Source organism: Lissotriton helveticus, chromosome 7 (assembly GCF_964261635.1).
Source record: "Lissotriton helveticus chromosome 7, aLisHel1.1, whole genome shotgun sequence".
Lineage (NCBI taxonomy): Eukaryota > Metazoa > Chordata > Amphibia > Caudata > Salamandridae > Lissotriton > Lissotriton helveticus.
Window position 1 is genome coordinate 157392932 of NC_136068.1, and position 19563 is coordinate 157412494.

Here is a 19563-nt window from a genome sequence, read left to right on the forward strand (position 1 = left end):
CATGCCAGTCTCACTCTTCTTTTCACTCCTTTTGCGGCAGCACAGGGGCTACCAGATGCGTCCTTTTCCGCCTTTCCTCCATGGCCAACAAACTCCCCAGTCTTTTTGTGGCCATGGATACGGCTCACAAAAACCTCGTGGGACCCAAGGACAGAGATTCATCCAGGCAGGCGCTAAGCTGGCAAACCATACTTCGGACAAGGGGCTGCTCGAAATTGTTCAGTGGGGTTACATCCTTCCATTAATAGAAACCCTGCTTCCCCTGCCACTGTCCTCAGATTGGTTGGCGGAGGATGATCTCTCATTGCTGCATCAGGATGTGCAGGCTCTTTTGACCAAAGGAGCCATTGAGAGGGTGCTGGCATCAGAGGTAGGTTGTGGTTGCTAATTCTGCTACTTCTGGGTGTTGAAAAAGGACAGAGGCCTTTGTCCTATACTAGATCTACATCCTCCCAATGATTTCCTGAAAAAGGAAAAAAATCAAGATGCTCATATTGGCTCGGGTCTGCCCTGGAGACTGAATGGTAGCCCTGGACTTGCAGGACGTATATTTCTACATCCTTATTCTACCAGCCCACAGAAGTTACCTAAGGTTCACTGTGGGCTGGAACATTTTCATTTTGCTGTGCTCCTATTTGGCCCCACATGTGTTCACGAAAGAAATGGTGGTGGTTACAGTCTATCTGCTGAGGTCAGGGGTTCCAGGATTCACATACCTCGATGACTGACTGTTGAAGGCATGCTCGCCCCAGGCTGTAATCACCCACCTCCAGACTGCGGTGGACCCATACATTTTCTGGTGTTCGCTATAAACATGCCGCAGTCACACCTGACTCTGTCTCAGATGCTCCCCTTCATCGGAGCCATTCTACACACAATAGTTATTCGTGTGTATATGTAGTGGGTGTAACATGTGTAGTGATAAGCTATGTGTATGAGTGAGCCTGAACAATAGAGGCCAATGGGATACAGTTTTGATAGCATTGCAGAGGTTGGAGGGTGAGGACTGTTCTCTCCAGCAAAAGTATATTGCCTGCATTCCTGTAGCTGGAGCAAGGAGAACCAGACAGGAGGATGAAGTTAAGACAAGGAACTGCTGATTAGACTTCCTAAACCTGTCATATGAATGATGGAAGGGTGAGGGTGGGACTGCTTTCTCTGGAGGCTGGAAGATGCTAGGTGAAGCCAGCCATTCAGTCTTTCCCCAATTAACCCTTCAGTTTGCTTATTGCAGCCAGGTGCAGGAACCAAGCTATACCTAGCTGATGAGCCCTATTCAGGGCAAACCCGGTCCTGGGTTGCTTGTGTTCTGGTGCAGGGAGGAGTTGGTCTGGCAGTTTGGTCTGGACTCTTCCCATGAGGAGTATAGTTAAGACTGATTTGCATATGGCTGTGCCCAAACTGAGGTGGCAAGGTGAGCTAAAGAATGATGGGTTGGGATGCTACCGCAAGTGATTACCAGTGGTAAACAAATTGCAAGCATTGCTTCCTTCCTTTTGTTTGTTTGTAGACTCTCAAATCCCATTGTGCTTCAAATATTGCTCTGCACAAAGGCATCTGGAGAGCTGTCTTTGAAAGACACTTGAAAGAGCCACCCCAATCTGAATCTGCAGTTTGAGTCAGTGAATCCACGTCCCCCCAAGTTGTGTGCAAATGTGGGACACAACCCACCCCACATTGTTCCAAGTTCTTTATAACTAGGTCTAGGGAGTGCTCTGCAGAGCACTCAAAGGACTGTTGTGTAACCAGAGCTGGTGTCTGTCGTTCAATGTCTGAGAAATGAGGGGATATCACCTGAAGTCTGCTCTTTCTGCCGGAGATTGTGCTAGGAAGGATCCGTGTGTCAAAGGGACCAACCTTGTCTCTCACCCCAGTCATAGGTAGGAGCCGCAACTGCTGTGATTATTGCAGACCAGTTTGGATGCTTCAGCTACCATGATCACTGAAGGTATGATCGGGATTGCACCTACCGCCAGTCCATTCGGGACCATACTGCCATGACCACTTTTGGCCGAGTCGGCCTAGGCTCTGACTATCATCTGCCCGGTGTAACCCCAAACAACCAAACCAGATCCAGCATTGTCTACACATGTGCCAGCGCCGTGGGCCCAAGCGATGGTGGCTGGGCTCTAGCATAGTCAGATGGGGTCCACACTAGGCTTCCCATGCGACCTAGCAAACTTGAGGCACATCACGGTTCCCTTGGGAGATTAACGGATAGGCCGCTAAGCCATAAAGAGACATTCAAGGACTCAATTGTGCCTATCCAATACATCAAAGTAGTAAGATATGAAACTGAGTGCACATTTTTATTGTGATTAAGAAAATGCTGCCCTTGCACTTGAGTCACACTATTATCTGATTTCCCAGAAGACGCAGGGGACTCAGCGGCTAGACAAGCACATGGGAAGGATTACCAAAGGGATCCTGGGTCGCCCCTCAAAGAAGAATCACACCTTTGGACGCCAGCTTGTCCATCTAACTGGATGGTTTAGTATTTCGTTATAATTGTGTGTTTAAAAGTACATTTCTCACAACAGAAGCACTGGGCTGAACGTAGGAGTTATTATATTTGTTGGTAGTTTGCTGATTGTTGTTCTGTAGTACCCCACACTACCCCCCTGAGAAAACTGTTAGTGCTTGCCCTTGCTCCACTCGGAGTCAAGTGTGGCAGGGGTTATACTTAGCCCAGTTTCCATAGCCGTAGTAGGGCTGGCCTGTGACATCAGTGGTTCAGGCCCAGTACCTCCTGATTGTCCTGTGTCTCCTACAAACAAGGCACTACAGGTTTTAACCAAAGCTAACCATAACATCCTCTTAACCTCTGTTTTTTTTGTGAATTTCTTTTGCCAATCATATACTGCATGCAACAGAGCCCTGCATCTAACATGCAGCATGCAGCCATCCCTGCTGCACACTGCCATCATTCATGCAGAGTAGGTTTTGGCCGAAGTGCCTTGCACCCAACTTGCTGCGGAGGGTCAATCCCATTCAGCCTTTAACTGTGGGCATTACAGTCCCAGCAGTCAGGCCCTGTAACCAGGCCCTGCGCATCAACTCATGTGGCTTATTATTTTTTTAATTTTGGTAAATTTGCAAACTATCCACAGACGGGCTCAGAGACTTCTATATTTCTAATTTTGGTTGACACTTTGGCACAATTTGAGGCCTACAAAAACCACTTGTCTAATTCTAACTTCTCAAAAACTCCTGAATGGATTTATACCAAACTAACCAAAGATGCTCCTTGTCTAAACGTTTACTTTTATGCCAAATTTTGTGCAATTTTATTCAGCTATTTTGTCTATAGCTGGTGTGGTTTAATGAATCTGTATTAAATGTTGTTGGCGGATGTATGACGTTACCACGCATACTTTTACAACACCTACCTTTACCACGCAATTTTTACAATGCAGGTCCATTACAACGAAGTATCATTACAACGCATTTTTTTACATCGCATATACCTTTACAACGCATCCCATTACAACGTAAGTATTGGTAAGTATATAATATATTTTTAAAAATGTAATTAATTAAAATTAATATAATTTATTTTATTTTAATTTTAATTTATTTTTACCCTGTACCCCTTAATTAAAATGTATTTTAATTTAATTTTAATTTTAATTTATTTTTACCCTGTACCCCTGTACCCCAAAACCCAAACCTAGCCCTGAACCCTAAAAATACTCTTTTACTTAAAAACCCAGAAACCCAAACCTAGCCCTAAACCCTAAAAATACCCCTTTACCCAAAAACCCAAACCTAGCCCTGAACCCTAAAAATACCCCTTTACCCAAAAACCCAAACCTAGCCCTGAACCCTAAAAATACCCTTTTACCCAAAAACCCAAATCTAGCCCTGAACCCTAAAAATACCCCTTTACCCAAAAACCCAAACCTAGCCCTGAACCCTAAAAATACCCCTTTACCCAAAAATCCAAACCTAGCCCTGAACCCTAAAAATACCCCGTTACCCAAAAACCCAAACCTAGCCCTGAACCCTAAAAATACCCCTTTACCCAAAAACCCTAACCTAGCCCTGAACCCTAAAAATACCCCTTTACTCAAAAACCCACACCTAGCCCTGAACCCTAAAAATACCCCTTTACCCAAAAACCCAAACCTATAAAGTAAAGTCCACATTTGTAAAGCGCACAATCACCCGTAAGGGTCTCTAGGCGCTGGGGGCCGTCGGGAAGATTAAGCAAGCTATTGCCCAGAGTCACATGGTGCTGGGCTAACCTGCCGCCGGAGCCGGGGATCGAACCGTGGTCCCCAGATTCCAGCGTCCGTCGCCCTGGCCGCGGCGCCACACCTCTCCCGATAAAAACCTATAACATTTTTACTATAATACTATTATATTTTACTATAATTATATACTTACCAATACTTACGTTGTAATGGCATGCGTTGTAAAAGTAGTCCGTTGTAAAAAAATGCGTTGTAATGGTATTTCGTTGTAATGGATCCTGCGTTGTAAAAGTTGCGTTGTAAAAGTAGTCCGTTCTAAAAGTTGCGTTGTAACGGTTGTTTACCGTTGTTGGCTTTTAGCAATTTAAACCCAGTGCAAGGATTCCAGATTTCAAAGAGAGCAGGTAATAGGGGCATAGTCAAAGGTTGGGGTGAAAAAACTATTTAGTTAGTTAATACCTTTGGTGCCATTTCATAGATCTGCCCAACATTTGGCAGGCACTTGACAAGATGTCTAACATGCTTCTGATATGTTGATTGTCATGCAGATCGTCCAAGGAGAGCATGGTTAAAGGAGTGAGGGCTTATAACCTGGGCATCCTTTGGCAAATCCGCACAAAATTTATTGGGATTTTGCATGCTCAGTTTTCTATTATCTCAAGTTAAACCAATGGATGGATCCCAGGTTCGATGCTGCTCTGGCAAGGAAGGCTATAAAGTTAAAGGGGACAGTATCAAAAAAAGGTTTGATTTGCAAGTAACTTGCGCACCATGTGATAGATTTGCACAAACATTGACATTCCAACATTGGGTTTAACATGCAAGCTGCATGTTCAACTGTAGGTTGGCTGAATGTGAAGTTGGTTGCCTACAGTAAACCACCATTGCACAGGACCAAAGGCTGTATGCAACAGAGGTTAGCAGCAAGGGAAGCTTGCTTAGGCTTGGTCTGTAGCCTCTCCTGCAGTCAACCCCTACTGCACATAGCTGAAGGCGACGTAAATGTAAATGTAGTTTATTTATATAGCGCTGTATCACCGACCGGTTTCTAAGTTCTTGCTTTGGGAACCCGTCCTGGTTTTCCCCTGTGAGATAACCCATTACTGGGCATCCCCAAGGTGAAAGCCAGGCATCCCGCTGCGAGGGGCCGTCGTGGAGATTAAGCAAGCTATTGCCCAGAGTTGACTCCATGATTGGAATAGCCACCGAGGCGAGAATTGTCAGGTCTGGGGAAATTTGAGCCCATGACCCGCCGAGGCGGAGAATTGAACCCTAGTCCGGGCCAGACCTCTGCATCAGGGTCTGCCGCTCCAACCACTTGAGCCACACTTCTCCACGTAGAATGATATAACTTGGTCATTATCATACACCATTAGCTGTTAATTTCAGAAATCCCTATATCCACCCAATAAAATGTTTTCCTTTTATAAAAGAACTCTTAACTGGGAATTACAGTGGCATTATCCATCACAGAGTTTTCCCCGATACATACTGTTTTGGGGCACACTTTTTACCTCAATCCTCGAGGGAGCACTAGTGTGATGGGTAGAGATCTAGAGGGGAAAATTGCCTATGCAGGACCCTGATATTTATATTTACTACCTTTACAATCTTTTTAATCCTCAGGTATAACTTCCCCGCTCTCTCTCATTGATTCCATTATCATATACCACATACCTATCACATGTATCCATACCAGTAAAACACTTCTAGCTTTCCATTGACGACAAAAACATTTATGATTACAAAATAAACTTAAAAAACTACATTCCCCTGCTGTGCAAATCATAGCTTGTAAACAGACCTGCAAATCACAGTTCAATTCAAATGTGCATATCATCGATAGCCCTAAAACAGCTTCAGTTGATGGGATGTTATGGGTTCGATGCAAAATCTAAAACAACTGAAACACTACTTTGATCAGGGGGATCAATGCTGTCCTTTGGTATCTTGGTATTTGAAACAGTCAAGTTCCCTGTTTATTTTTTTTTCTTTTATAGGTAGGGGCATTGTTCCTCCTATTACCCCAACGGTCATCACCTGCCCGCATGCCTATAGGTGCTCCAATTACCTTGTTGGACTGCTACCCTCTATATTATCCACTGGTCCCTCGCCAGGGTCGGCAAATCCAGTGATGCAGAACAACATTTTGTGCATTTTATGAGCTTGTCCTGCCTTTCTGGAATCTACTGACATCTTCCTTGGGGTTATGGAGTCAGGCGAAACTCCCCCTGCCTATAATATCCTCCAATTTTCTCAAAAACCCTTTGAGACTGAAAATAGTAAGCATCACTTTTAAAACATTCCGGATAAACTTCGACTTACACCTTGGCCAGTTTACTTGAATATTGACATGAACTTGAACACGTGAATCAGCTGTCCATGTTTATTTATCAAAGTCTGCCAAACGCCATTGCCCTTCCTCGCTTGGAAGAGTACTATTGGGCGTCACAACTGATTCTGGTCAATGAGTGGGTCTTTGCTCCTCTAATGGAGCCCTCGATCAGGGCGGCGCCCTTGGCCCCAGAGGCTTCCCAAGGGCACTGTACTCCAAGCGGGGTTGCATGTCTCCCACCTCTCACAAGGGTCATGGTTTTGATATGGTGGAGGGCAACTAGATTCCTGGGATGGCAGGGTCAGACCACTGAAATGACCCCTTTATGAGATAGCGACACTCTGTTGGACGTAGGGTCCCTTGCAGTGCTTAATTTGTTAAAATAAGTGTCAGGTCTCTAGTCAACAGGCCACTTCTGCTTACACTGCCCATTGCCACTGTCATTTACATTAACAGCATAAATAATGTCACAATCCTACAAGTGCTACAATTCTGACAATTTCCGGTCCCCAAAATTAAAAGAATGGCTTTGACAGCAGGTATTAGTCATTCTTAATGTTTATTGAATGAATGAAGAACAGTTATGCGCATTTCTAAATTTAAAAAAACAGCGCCACCATGTGGCAGACTGTCATGGGTGCCAGTCCTGACAATTAAGTGCCGGTGCGGAGCACCGGAAACCACAGTCTCAAATTAAGCACTGCGGACTCCCTTGATGGATTTACGGGATAAAACCTGATGGGCATCTCGTTGTTAGGAGTTGTATGGAGGGAGGGGCGACATGGTCGCCTGGGAAGTGTTGCAAACAGAATACTATATGGCTCCCAAGAAAGTCTTTAGATATCACCAGTTGAGGCATGCATTGCAGATTCCTGGAGAAGGAACAACCGCTTGAGGAATCCTCGCCACTAGAGGATAGACTACTGACGGAACTGCTCCTCGTAAAAACCGGTCCCCGTAACCTACAGTAAATTAATGCGCAATGCCTCTGACTCCTTGCCGCAATATGGGAGGCAGCCATTGGAGAGAAAGACGAGAAGGAATGGGAGGAGACACTCCGATCATCCAGCAAAGTGGCAGTCAGAACCCAGTTCAGGCTGATTCTACTACCTGTGCTTCTTAGGTCCCACTACATACGCAAGCTCTTACCTAAAATAGGCCGGGCTAGTACAGATGAGAGTGCCATGGGTGGAATGAGGGAGGGCACCTATACACACTCTGGGACTGCCCATGATTGGAGGGCTTCTGGGGCGTCCATGCCGGCCTTTGTGAATGGGCTGGCCTCATGACTGAGGTCTCACATAGAACAATTGTGTTGACTATCTAGAGTGTGGAATGCCCTGCAAAGTATACTAGATTGCTATCCACCCTAGGATTTGCAGTAGCAAAACAGAATATTGTTCGCCGATGGGGTGCGACTGAACCACCGAATGTTGAAGAATGGAGATCGGACATCGACTGGTGCAGGGCTGAAGGACCTCGCGCCTGGACGCCTCAGGGCAACTGCTACGCTTTTATAAAACCCCTTTTCATTTCATTTCATTTCATTCATTTCATTTTATTTCAAGGACGCCAGGTCTATGAAAGTAGGGGATGCCCAGGCAAGAGGGAGAAAATATGGAGCGGGGGACTTATCTGGGCATTCTGGGTGTCGTGCCAGGACTAGAGTTGAGCCATGCCTGTGATAATGGCTGTGCTTTGGAAACACTTTGTATCTTGGAGGGAACCATGGGAGGAGGAAGGGTCCAGTTAGGGAATATCAGTAAAGAAATATTCTGCGAGATAATCAGTGTTGCCATAGCAAGTTTTTTTGTCTTGAACTGCACAATAAAAACTACTCAAAAAAAGTTATGGTGCCCAACGTTTTAGCAAATCAAAATTGCCATTTCATATGGAAAATGAAGCTTAACCATTGCTACAAAGTTGCCAGGTTTGTAATGCTATAAAAAAATATTCAGCATTAGCTTTGATCTGTACGCAATGTCTTGATTACATAGACACAAAAAAATTAAAGAGGTGAAAACAGTTAAAATTAATTTTAGTTAGATGAAAAACTTTAGGGGACTTAAAGGGAAACAGGAGTTCGAGGCATGTGGGCTGCTGAATTCATATCTATAGCATAGATCGCCGCCTAGTGTTGGGTCCGGATGATTGCACATTGTTGTCCTGGAAGAGTCTTCGAAGTATCACGAGATAGGTGGCTCCTCCCCTGGACTACAGTGCGCATGGGCATCGACTCCATCCCCAGATTGTTTTTTTCCGCCATTGGGTTCGGATGTCATTTCGTTCTCTCCAGTCCGGAATCGGTATAAACTTTTTCAAGGCCAGGAGGCCTTTTTTCGAACCGTCGGTATTGTTTGCGTTCGGTCTCGGTTCACTTCCAACTCAGTTCGAGTCGGATATCCAGGAAGTCGGGTGACTTCTTGGTGATCGAGGCCCTGTCGACGCAGCAAGACTTTCGACGGCATGGAACAGAGTCCGTTCAAGAAATGTCCCGTGTGTGGATCGAAGTATCCTCACATTGACGTCCATCCAGTGTGCAACAAGTGCCTGTCGCCGGACCACGACGAAGCCAGCTGTATGGCCTGTTCCAGGTTTCGTTCGAAGAAGACGATTCGGCTTCGGCGCGTGGCACGCCTCGAGGCCCGGCGATCGGCCCCGGCACCGGTGGACATCTTCGACGACGAAGAAGCAGATAAACAAGAGGTTCAGATGCAGATTTCACCTCCAACGGTGGACATCGAATACGACTACGACGCGGATGTCGAAGGCCAAGACATAGAGGAAGTCGTCGACGAGGTAGGAGACGACAATGAGGCCTATGGGGCCATGGAAGATAGCCCAGAGGAAGGGCTATGCCCCGTTCGAACACTTACAAAGGCTCAGGTCGAGGGATCGCCACATGGCCTTACCCAAGACCTTACACCAAGATCCACGGCCCCGCTTTCCGGCCCGGCTACGGACACTTCAGCGGAGCCGCCATTGTTGAAATCAAAACCGAAACTGAAACCATCGGTGTCGAGAAAAACAAAGATGATCGAGGCACCATCGAAACCAAAGACGTCTGCTCCCCCATCGACGCCATCGTCTTCAGAGGTGTCGAAGCCTAAGAAAGGTATCGACCCGGTCAAAGTGACGAAAGTGGTCAAGGCCGTCGAGCCGAGCACTAGAAAGGCCGTCGACTCAGGGTCGAGCAAGGCAGTCGAGCCGAAATCCAAAAAGGCTGTCGAGCCGAAGTCGGACAAGGCCGTAGAGCCAAAAGCCAAACAGCCCGTCGAGACGACGTCAGGCAAGGGCGCCGAGCCGAAGTCTGGGATCCCGGCGCCAGTAGTCAAGGTCACCGGCCCGAAGCCGTCGGCGTCGACGTCTGCTGCCGTAGATGGAGATCGGAGCGCCCCGGAGAAGGTTGCTCCTACGCCTCGATCGGACAAACCTAAGTCATCGTCAATCGGGTCTTCCCCTGGGGGTGGACCGAGGTCATCTGTCGCGTCGACGAAACCATCCGCTTCCTTTACGAAGCAGGTCTCGGACTCCCTCAAGCGACTTAAGGACAAGGCTTCAGCATCGGAACCGAAGACACCTTCCGGCCCGAAGCAAGCTGTCCCGACGCAAAAAACTTCGACGCCGATCCTATTCACGTTACCGCCTAAGGTGGCGCCGAAGGCCTTCGCACCACGCTCCGTGCCCAAGGACTCTGTGGTATCGAAGCCGATGCACCCGGCTGGGTGCTTGAAGCATCGACCGCCCTTACTAGAGGAGCAGTCGGAGCATTTCATCGATGCCGACACCGGAAAGCTTACGCTTTACAAAAGGAAAATTACAGCATCGCAGCCTTTGGAGTCATTTACAATTCCTCTAAAGCGCAAAAGACCTGCACCAGAAACACCAGTCTTGGTAGAACCAATAGTTCCACAGACTCAAAAAAGTGCAACACCCTCACCCACTTATTCTGATGGAGAGGATGAAGGGGAGCAGGATGAAGAATACAACTTTCCTACCAATACAGAGCCTGATGAGCAACAGGACTCGTGGGTGGAGGCAGGTGATCAAGGGGATCAGCACACCGTCCATGACCCTCAGGTGTACACCGTCAAAACGTCTCCCACTGAAGATTCTGCGGCATTTAATGCCTTGATTGAGAGGGCAGCTAAAAACCACGATGTTGAGATGCATGCTGACCCTGTGGAGGTTGACTTCCTTTTTGACACTTTCTCCACTGCTGAAAAGACTATTAAGACTCTTCCAATGCTGAAAGGGGTCCTTAAGCATGCTGCGGACATTTTTAAAGAACCTACAAGGTCAAGGATTGTCAACCCTAGAATTGAAAAGAAATATAGACCGGGACCTGGCGATCCTACCTACATCAAGGGCCAGTTGCTGTTGGACTCCTTGGTAGTCTCTAATGCCCGCAAAAGGGCGAACTCGCAAACCACGGGTGAAGCTCCTCCCCCAGACAAAGAATCAAAAGTTCTGGAGGCATCAGGGAAGAGAGTAGCAGCTCAGGCGGCCAACATCTGGCGTATCGTAAACACGCAGGCACTCTTGGCCAGATACAACAGGGCACACTATGACACCCTAGAGACCCTGTTGCAACACCTACCAGATCAGTTTAAAGACGGAGCTGAGATGCTTATCCAAGAAGGGAAGCTCATCTCCAACGCTGCTATAAAGTGTGCACTAGACGTTGCAGACACAGCAGCACAGGCAATCAACACTAGCGTAATGTTGAGGCGTCAGGCATGGCTCCGAATCTCCGGGTTCAAGCCGGAGATACAGACTACCATCCTCAACCAGCCGGTGAACCCTGACAGGTTTTTTGGTCCAGAGGTGGATTCCACCCTGGAAAAAATAAAGAAAGATACTGAGACTGCCAAGTCCATGGGAGCTCTACAGTCCCAACAGTTTCGAGGGAACACTTTTCGTCGCTCAGGCAATCGAGGTGTTAACAGAGGCCACATGTCACAGCAGACACAGTTCAATAAAGGTGGGACACAATCCTCGTACACCAAGCAGAGTAGAGGAGGATACCATGGCAACAGCACCAAGGGCAGAGGCAGGGGCAACAACAACTCCCGTTCCTCCGCCACCAACAAACAGTGACTACCTGTCACTGCCCCCCGACCATCAAACACCTGTCGGGGGGAGACTCCAGCAGTTCCTGCCAGTCTGGAAATCCATCACCACAGACAGGTGGGTCAGGAAACTTATCCAGTTCGGCTATTGTTTGGAGCTAACATCCCCTCCACCCAACATACCACCAAGACACCGTCCTATGTCAGCAGAGCATTTGCACTTATTGCAGCAGGATGTTCTTGTCATGCTGCAAAAAGGCGCAATAGAGCTCGTGCCAGTGGGGGAAGAAGGCACAGGGGTTTATTCCCTGTACTTCTTAATCCCAAAGAAGGACGGGTCCCTCAGACCTATTCTGGATCTAAGGCCCCTAAACCAGTACATTCTCTCAGAACACTTCCACATGCTAACACTGCAGCAGGTTCTTCCATTGCTAAATCAGGGAGACTTCCTCGCAACCTTGGATCTCAAGGATGCTTACTTTCACATCCCACTCCATCCATCCCACAGGAAATACCTCAGGTTCACTATCCAGAACAGGCATTACCAATTCAAGGTCCTTCCTTTCGGAGTGACCACAGCCCCCAGAGTGTTCACGAAATGTCTGGCGACAGTGGCGGCGCACCTCAGGAGACAAAGCGTCCATGTCTATCCTTATCTGGACGACTGGCTGGTTCAGGCAAATTCAGCCCAGCAGTGCACCACCGACATGTCCCACACCATTCACCTTACTCACAGTCTGGGTTTTTCACTGAACTATCCAAAGTCGCACCTTCAGCCGGCCCATGTGCGGCAGTATTTGGGCGCGACGATAGATACTCTAGCGGCCACGGCTCAGCCGAACTCAGTGAGGATCGACAACATCCAGTCGCTAATCCAGAAGTTCAGACCGCAACACTCCCTTCCAGCGAGAGTGTTCATGCAGTTGATAGGCATGATGGCCTCCTGCATCTTCATAGTCCCGCATGCAAGGTTGCATATGCGTCCGCTCCAAGAATGCTTGGCTCATCAGTGGACTCAGGCTCAAGGACAGTTGAAGGACCTAGTGTTGGTGACCGGTCGGGCATTCAACTCTCTGCATTGGTGGACTCCACACAACCTTTGCAAGGGCCGACCGTTCCAAGAGCCTGTGCCACAGATTACCCTGACGACGGACGCATCTCTCCAGGGATGGGGAGCTCGTGTGCTCCACTACACGGTGCAGGGACTATGGACGACGCAGCAAAAGAAGATGCACATCAACTACCTAGAACTGATGGCAATCTTCATGGCGCTCAAGTCCTTCAAAGTTACATCTGTGCAACAAGGTCGTGTTGATCCGGACGGACAACATGACGGCCATGTACTACATCCAAAAGCAGGGAGGTACACACTCTCCACAGTTGTCTCATCTGGCTCAGAGCATGTGGAAGTGGGCCATTCAGAGGAACATCTTCCTCATGGCGGAACACCTCCCGGGCAAGGACAATCAGATGGCGGATCTGCTCAGCAGGTACAGCCACCAGATGCACGAGTGGGAGCTACATCCATCAGTACTCCGCCCGTACTTCCAGCAGTGGGGTCATCCAGATATAGACCTGTTTGCCACAAGGGAAAACGCAAAATGCCAAAGCTTTGCCGCCAGGTTCCCTCACCCACAGTCGCAGGGCAATGCGATATGGATGAACTGGTCAGGCAAATTTGCGTACACTTTTCCCCCAACACCTCTCATCCCGCTGGTGGCAAGAAAGCTAAAGCAGCACTCGATGGCTCTCATCCTGGTTGCTCCAACGTGGGCACGCCAACCATGGTACACCACGTTTCTAGAACTCTCCGTGGTACCGCATCAAAGGCTGCACCTCGCACCCAGGCTCTTGACGCAGAACCATGGCGACATTCAGCATCCAGATCCGCAACAGCTCAATCTGTCAATCTGGCTCCTGAGGTCTTAGAATTTGGCTACCTTAATTTGCCACCTGAATGCATGGACATCATCCGGGAGGCAAGAAAACCCACTACCAGAGCTTGCTATGCAGCGAAATGGAAGTGGTTTGTCATTTACTGTACAGAACACAACATCAACCCGCTAGATGCATCCATTCCTAATATCATCTGCTATTTGTTACATCTTTACAAATGCAATCTAGCATATGCTTCCATTCGGATACACTTATCCACCATAGCGACTTATCTTCAAAACAGGCAGCATCTCTCTGTTTTCAGGGTGCCTGCCATTAAAGCATTCCTAGAAGGGCTGAAGCGGGTCATCCCTCCCAGGACCCCACCAGCTCCTGTGTGTAACCTCAATGTGGTCCTCACCAGATTGATGGGCCCCCCGTTTGAGCCTCTACATTCAGTTCTTAACATGGAAAGTAGCTTTTCTCATTGCCATCACGTCTCTACGACGTGTTAGTGAACTACAGGCGCTCACAGTACAAGAGCCATTTATCCAAATTCATTCTAACAGGGTGGTGCTGCGCACTAACCCTAAGTTTCTTCCTAAGGTGGTGTCGCAGTTTCATGCTAATCAAACCATCGAACTGCCCGCATTCTTTCAGAACCCTGAAACAGTAGCAGAAAGAATGCTCCACATGCTTGATGTCAAAAGAGCTTTAATGTACTACATTGACAGAACCAAAGACTTTAGAAAGACACAACAGCTCTTTGTTGCCTTCTCAGCCCAGCACAAAGGCAACCCCATTTCCAAAGCAGGAATAGCCAGGTGGATCGTTAAGTGTATTCAGATCTGCTATCTCAAGGCTAAGCGCACTTTAACGGTCCCCCCCAGAGCCCACTCCACCCGCAAGCTGGGGGCCACCACGGCGTTCCTAGGCAATATTCCTTTGGAAGATATTTGTAGAGCAGCCACATGGTCTACACCACATACATTTACTAAGCATTACTGTGTAGATGTGCACTCCAAACAGCAGGCAGCTGTAGGACAGGCTGTTCTTAAAACACTTTTTCAGACTTCTGCAGCTGGCACGGACGGCCGCCGTTAATGGAGGGACTGCTATGTATTCTATGCTATAGATATGAATTCAGCAGCCCACATGCCTCGAACTGAATATGCTACTTACCAGTATGCATCTGTTCTTGGCATGTAGGGCTGCTGACATTCATATCGCCCGCCCTCCTCCCCGGCGCCCGTAGCGGTTGCAGACTTTTCTCGCATTTACTCTTAAGCATGGCCATCGCTTACACTATTACACTCCATCTTTGCCACAATGGCTAAAAACAATCTGGGGATGGAATCGATACCCATGCGCACTGTAGTCCAGGGGAGGAGCCACCTATCTCGCGATACTTCGAAGACTCTTCCAGGACAACAATGTGCAATCATCCGGACCCAACACTAGGCGGCGATCTATGCTATAGATATGAATGTCAGCAGCCCTACATGCCAAGAACAGATGCATACTGGTAAGTAGCATATTCAATATCTCACTGAGCTAATAGAAGTACATTGTTGTGTATGTTTGTGGTGGGCGTGAGTTGTTCATATAATGACAATATGTTTGAAAAAAGATTAATCAGTGATATGATTTTTACATTTGCTTATCATTTTCAGAAACACTCGGCTGCAGCAGACATCACGGAATCCCTTTCCGAAGACCAGGTCCCCGAGGCTTTCCTGGTGATGCTGCTGCTCCAGTTTGCAACCATGATCATCGACCGGGCCATATACTTGAGGAAAACCATGTTTGGGAAGTGCGTCTTCCAAGTGGTGCTGGTGTTCGGGATCCACTTCTGGATGTTCTTCATCTTACCTGGAGTTACTGAAAGGTTATTTATATGATCTCTTTAAAAGTTATTCTTCTCAAAAGCTCAAAAATCTTAAAATAAACAGAAACTGTTTCGTTTTGGCTGCCTGCTGTCATGTGCAATAGTCAGGCATGTGTTGCAAACGCCAATATTCATTGTCCTTATGTCACATGGGTGGAATACAGGCTTGAAGAAATAGTTAAGTATGCACTTTCTATTCTGTGGCATGCATGCTACTCGTTCCATGTAGGTGGTGCCATGGGATCTAGAAAAAGAATGGTGGTGCATGCAGCTTATGAGTTTTTGTTGAAAAACTGTAAATAGTTTTTATTTAAAAAAATTGAAACGTTGAGCTTCTGTTAAAAAACATTACATAGGCAGTGGCTTTGTTGTGTTTAAAGATTTCAGTTATTAATTAAAGGTAAAGTCATTTATGAGTTGTAAATGATTGGTTTGAGGAAACCTCACTGTGTAATACACTTACCAACTCTTTAAGGACCAGTAGGTTTTGTTTGTCAAACCTTCAGCTTGATCCAGTTTAGCTGTGACACCATTGCTTAATTTGTAAAAAAATAAGTGCTGGGGCTCATATCAGGAGCCCACTGCAGCTTGCGCCACTCATTACCCTTGACGGTGCTGTCTGTGACAGTACAAACGCAACTAATAACCATCACTCTCCTACAAGTGTGACACTTCAATCTGAAAGAAACACAGTAGTGTTAGATTCCTTACCGTAGAATATCCCCAGGCGTCAGACTGGATCCGGAAAGTTTTTGCTAGCAGTACCTCTGCGCGTCAGTAGGTGGCGTTGTGCGGCTCCGCTTTCCGTCGCTGGCGTCGAATGCGCCGAGATGATGTCACGGAGACTACTTAGGCGCCACCCATGCGCGCTGACGTCAGTTCTTTCTTTTACCGCACCAGTGAGCGCAGATCCAGGTAGAGCACGTACCTTAGTCACTTTTTGACTATCTTTTTGAGACTTTTGTCTCCTGTAAGTTTGAATCTACTCTGGTGCAAGTAGGGATGCCTGGTTTTAAGTCTTGCGTGGCCTGCCGTCGCAATATGTCGGTGGCGGACCCCCACGACGTCTGCCTCTACTGCCTGGAGAACGACCACGACTCCCGGTATAGACTGTCGGGCCACGGCCCCGAAGGCATTGAGGGAGCGGCGCCGGAAGCTGCTTGAAGTCCAGCACTCGTCCCAGCGCCGTTCACGGTCCAGTGGCCGCTCCAGAGAGCGTTCGCGGGGCCACCGTCATCGCTTCTCGGGCTCCAAGTCTCCACCCTCGGATTCGGGTAAGAGACAACACAAAAAGAAGTCGAAGAAGCGTTGCCGCTCTCCGACGTTCCCCCATCGGTCTCTGGATGAGGACGAGGGGGACAGGGGTTCTGCCCCTGCCGCTCCTTCGGAGCCCGGGAGTCCCACAGCCTACCCACCTTATCTGTGCCCGTTGGCAACTCCAGCACAGGTGCAAGAATTTCTTGCTACCATGGACCACCTGTTTAGGCCTCGGGCTCCCGCTGGCATGCACCTGGGCCCCGCGGTCCCATGTCAGGATTCTGTCGGGCCGTCAGCAACGACGGCGGCTCCAGCCCCGGTCCAGCCCCGGCGCCGCAGGATCCAGCGCCCTGGCTCCGGCCACGGCGCCACAAGGTCCTACGCTGCCAGCTCCGGCCCCAGCCTCACCCTCGGCTCCGCCTTTGACGCCGCAGTGGATGCCATTTGTTCCGCCCCTGCCCAGGTTCCAGGACAATTTTGTTCCTACCTGGGATCCGCACTGGGACAGGGCGCCGGTTTGGCCTCGTCCGGCACTGTTCCCGATGCCGTTTGTTCCTTCCCCGGCCCCTGCCCTGCGGCTGTGGTCTGTTCCACATACGGCGGAGGTAGAGGACGACTGGGAGGGGTCCGAGGACCCTCTTGCTCATCAGTGTGACTCTTTGCAGTACTGGGCGGACGAGTTAGAGGAGGCCGGTGGCCTTGATGTCTCCTCTAACCCGGAATTTGCCTCTCCTCCGCCTACCATGGAGGAGGGCGCTTCTTACATGGTGGTGCTTCGTCGGGCAGCTGAGGTCCTCAACTTTGACCTCCCTACTGTGGCCCTAAAAACGAATCTCCTCACTGAGGTGCTTTAAACGTCGTCCACTTCATCGGAGCCCCTGCTGCCATTTAATGACGCCTTCACTGACGTCTTACTGGGCACTTGGTCGTGGCCAGCCACAGGGGCCCCTGTGTATAAGAACATCGCCAGGCGTCATCGCCTGGCGCCATGTGACCCTGCCTTTCTGACCACTCATCCTACGCCCGAGAGCCTGGTCTTCCAAGCTTCGACGTCCCAGAGTGCCTTTCCCACGGCTCCGCCGGATAAGGACTCTAAGAAGCTGGAGCAGTTCGGCAAGCAGTTGTTCTCTTCGGCCTGCTTAGGGCTGTGGTCGGTGAACACCGCATGCCTATTGGGCCGCTGTTCCCACGCGGTGTGGGATACAGTTGCACAGGTGTAGCCTCAGTGTCCTGAAAAGTCCCAAGCTGTGCTGCCCCAAGCTGTTGCCAAGGGTAAAGATGCGGCTAAGTTCGCCATTCGGTGTGGTTTGGACACCACGGACTCACTAGGTAGAGCAATTTCTACTACTGTGGCGCTTCGTTGCCACACCCGGTTGAGATCTACCGCATTCTCGCCAGATGTCCAGAGCTCACTCATAGACATGCCCTTTGATGGTACTCACCTGTTTGGCGCTAAAGCCGACAGTGCGCTGGAGCGTTTTAAGGACTCACGGCCACGGCCAAGTCCTTTCCGCAAAAAGCCCAGCCACTCCTGGTTTTTGTTCTTTTCGTGGCAACAGAAGGGGCACCCAAGCACGTTCCTTCAGCAAGCCTGTGCAGAACCAGCCTCAGCGCAGTCTGGGAATCAGCGTGGGGAGTCAGTCTACCTCCGCCCCGCTGCTTCTACCTCCAAACCTTCCTAATCCGAACTTTGGGGGACCCCCCACACGTCAGTGGGTGGCAGGATCCGCCATCACCACCCCCACTGGCACGTTATCACATCGGACAAGTGGGTGTTGCAGATCATCCGCAAAGGTTACTCCCTTCCCTTTCAGTCCAACTCCTCCAGCCATCCCACCTCAGTACCACCGCATGTCGGGGGAACACTTGGCACTTCTCCAGCAGGAAGTCACGGCCCTCTTGGCCAAGGGGGCCATGAAGTTCGTTTCTGGGCCAGAAGTAGGGAGTGGTTGTTATTCCCACTACTTACTGGTCCCCAAGAAGGACAAAACCTTTTTGTTCCAAAACTAATTCCATCCGGTCTCTCTCTCTGATTGTGCTTTGCTGTGTTTCCTTGGGCGCAGAGATACTCCTCCGGGAGTCGATTCAAGCCCGATACAAACCCGCAAATAAATAAATAAATAAATAAGGGGGGGTCTGCATCCCATCTTGGACCTCCGGAACGTCAATCGCTTCCTCCGGAAGGAGAAGTTCAAAATGCTGACTCTGGCTCAGCTCTTGGCTGCCCTCGACCCTGGAGACTGGATGGTAGTGTTGGACTTGCAGGACGCATATTTTCACATCCCCGTCCTGCCGGCCCACCGGCGTTACCTGCGGTTCACGGTAGGCAAGGAGTATTTTTAGTTTGCCGTGCTCCCAATTCGGCCTTACCAGCCCCTTTCGGGTGTTCACGAAAGTAATGGCGGTGGTCACCATCCATCTGCACAGGTCAGGGGTGTCAGTCTTCCCCTACCTCAACGACTGTTTGTTGAAGGCGGGCTCACCCCATACACATTTTGAGGTCAGGGCACTGGCACTGAGGTCTGGTTAACAAGCCTCTGTGCACTCTGTGGGCTCGATTCACCAAGGTAAACATAGACCTGAAGTCTAAGTTTAGACCTGAAGGGCCCAATGCACAAAGGTAAACTTAGACCTGAAGTCTAAGGTCCAAATTCACAACGGTAAACATAGACTTCCGGTCTACGTTTTCCTTTGTGAATTAGACCCTCGGAGACGAAAAAAACAGCAACATCAATCAAAAAACTTGGAGGTGACCATACAGCTGCTTATATGGTCCCCATCTAGTTGAAAGGTGATCAGCAACTAACCTTTACCATGGTGGTTCTCATCATATCAGTGGAAGAACCTGGAAAGGCCATCTGGATTGGCATGGTCAGTTCCAGGTCTGTGGTCTAATGTAAAGTCCATGCCTTGAAGGAAAATGGACCACCTTAACAACTT

General features: G+C 48.9%; 1 protein-coding gene across 1 annotated transcript in view; it reads left to right on the forward strand.

Annotated features, from left to right (window-relative positions):
• Window positions 1-19563, forward strand: part of LOC144768973 (piezo-type mechanosensitive ion channel component 2-like) — a 700333-nt gene that overhangs the window by 570644 nt on the left and 110126 nt on the right. Inside the window, exon 45 of the mRNA XM_078652965.1 lies at window positions 15152-15366. Within this exon, the coding sequence (XP_078509091.1) occupies window positions 15152-15366 (215 nt within the window). The remainder of the gene's footprint in view (window positions 1-15151; window positions 15367-19563) is intronic.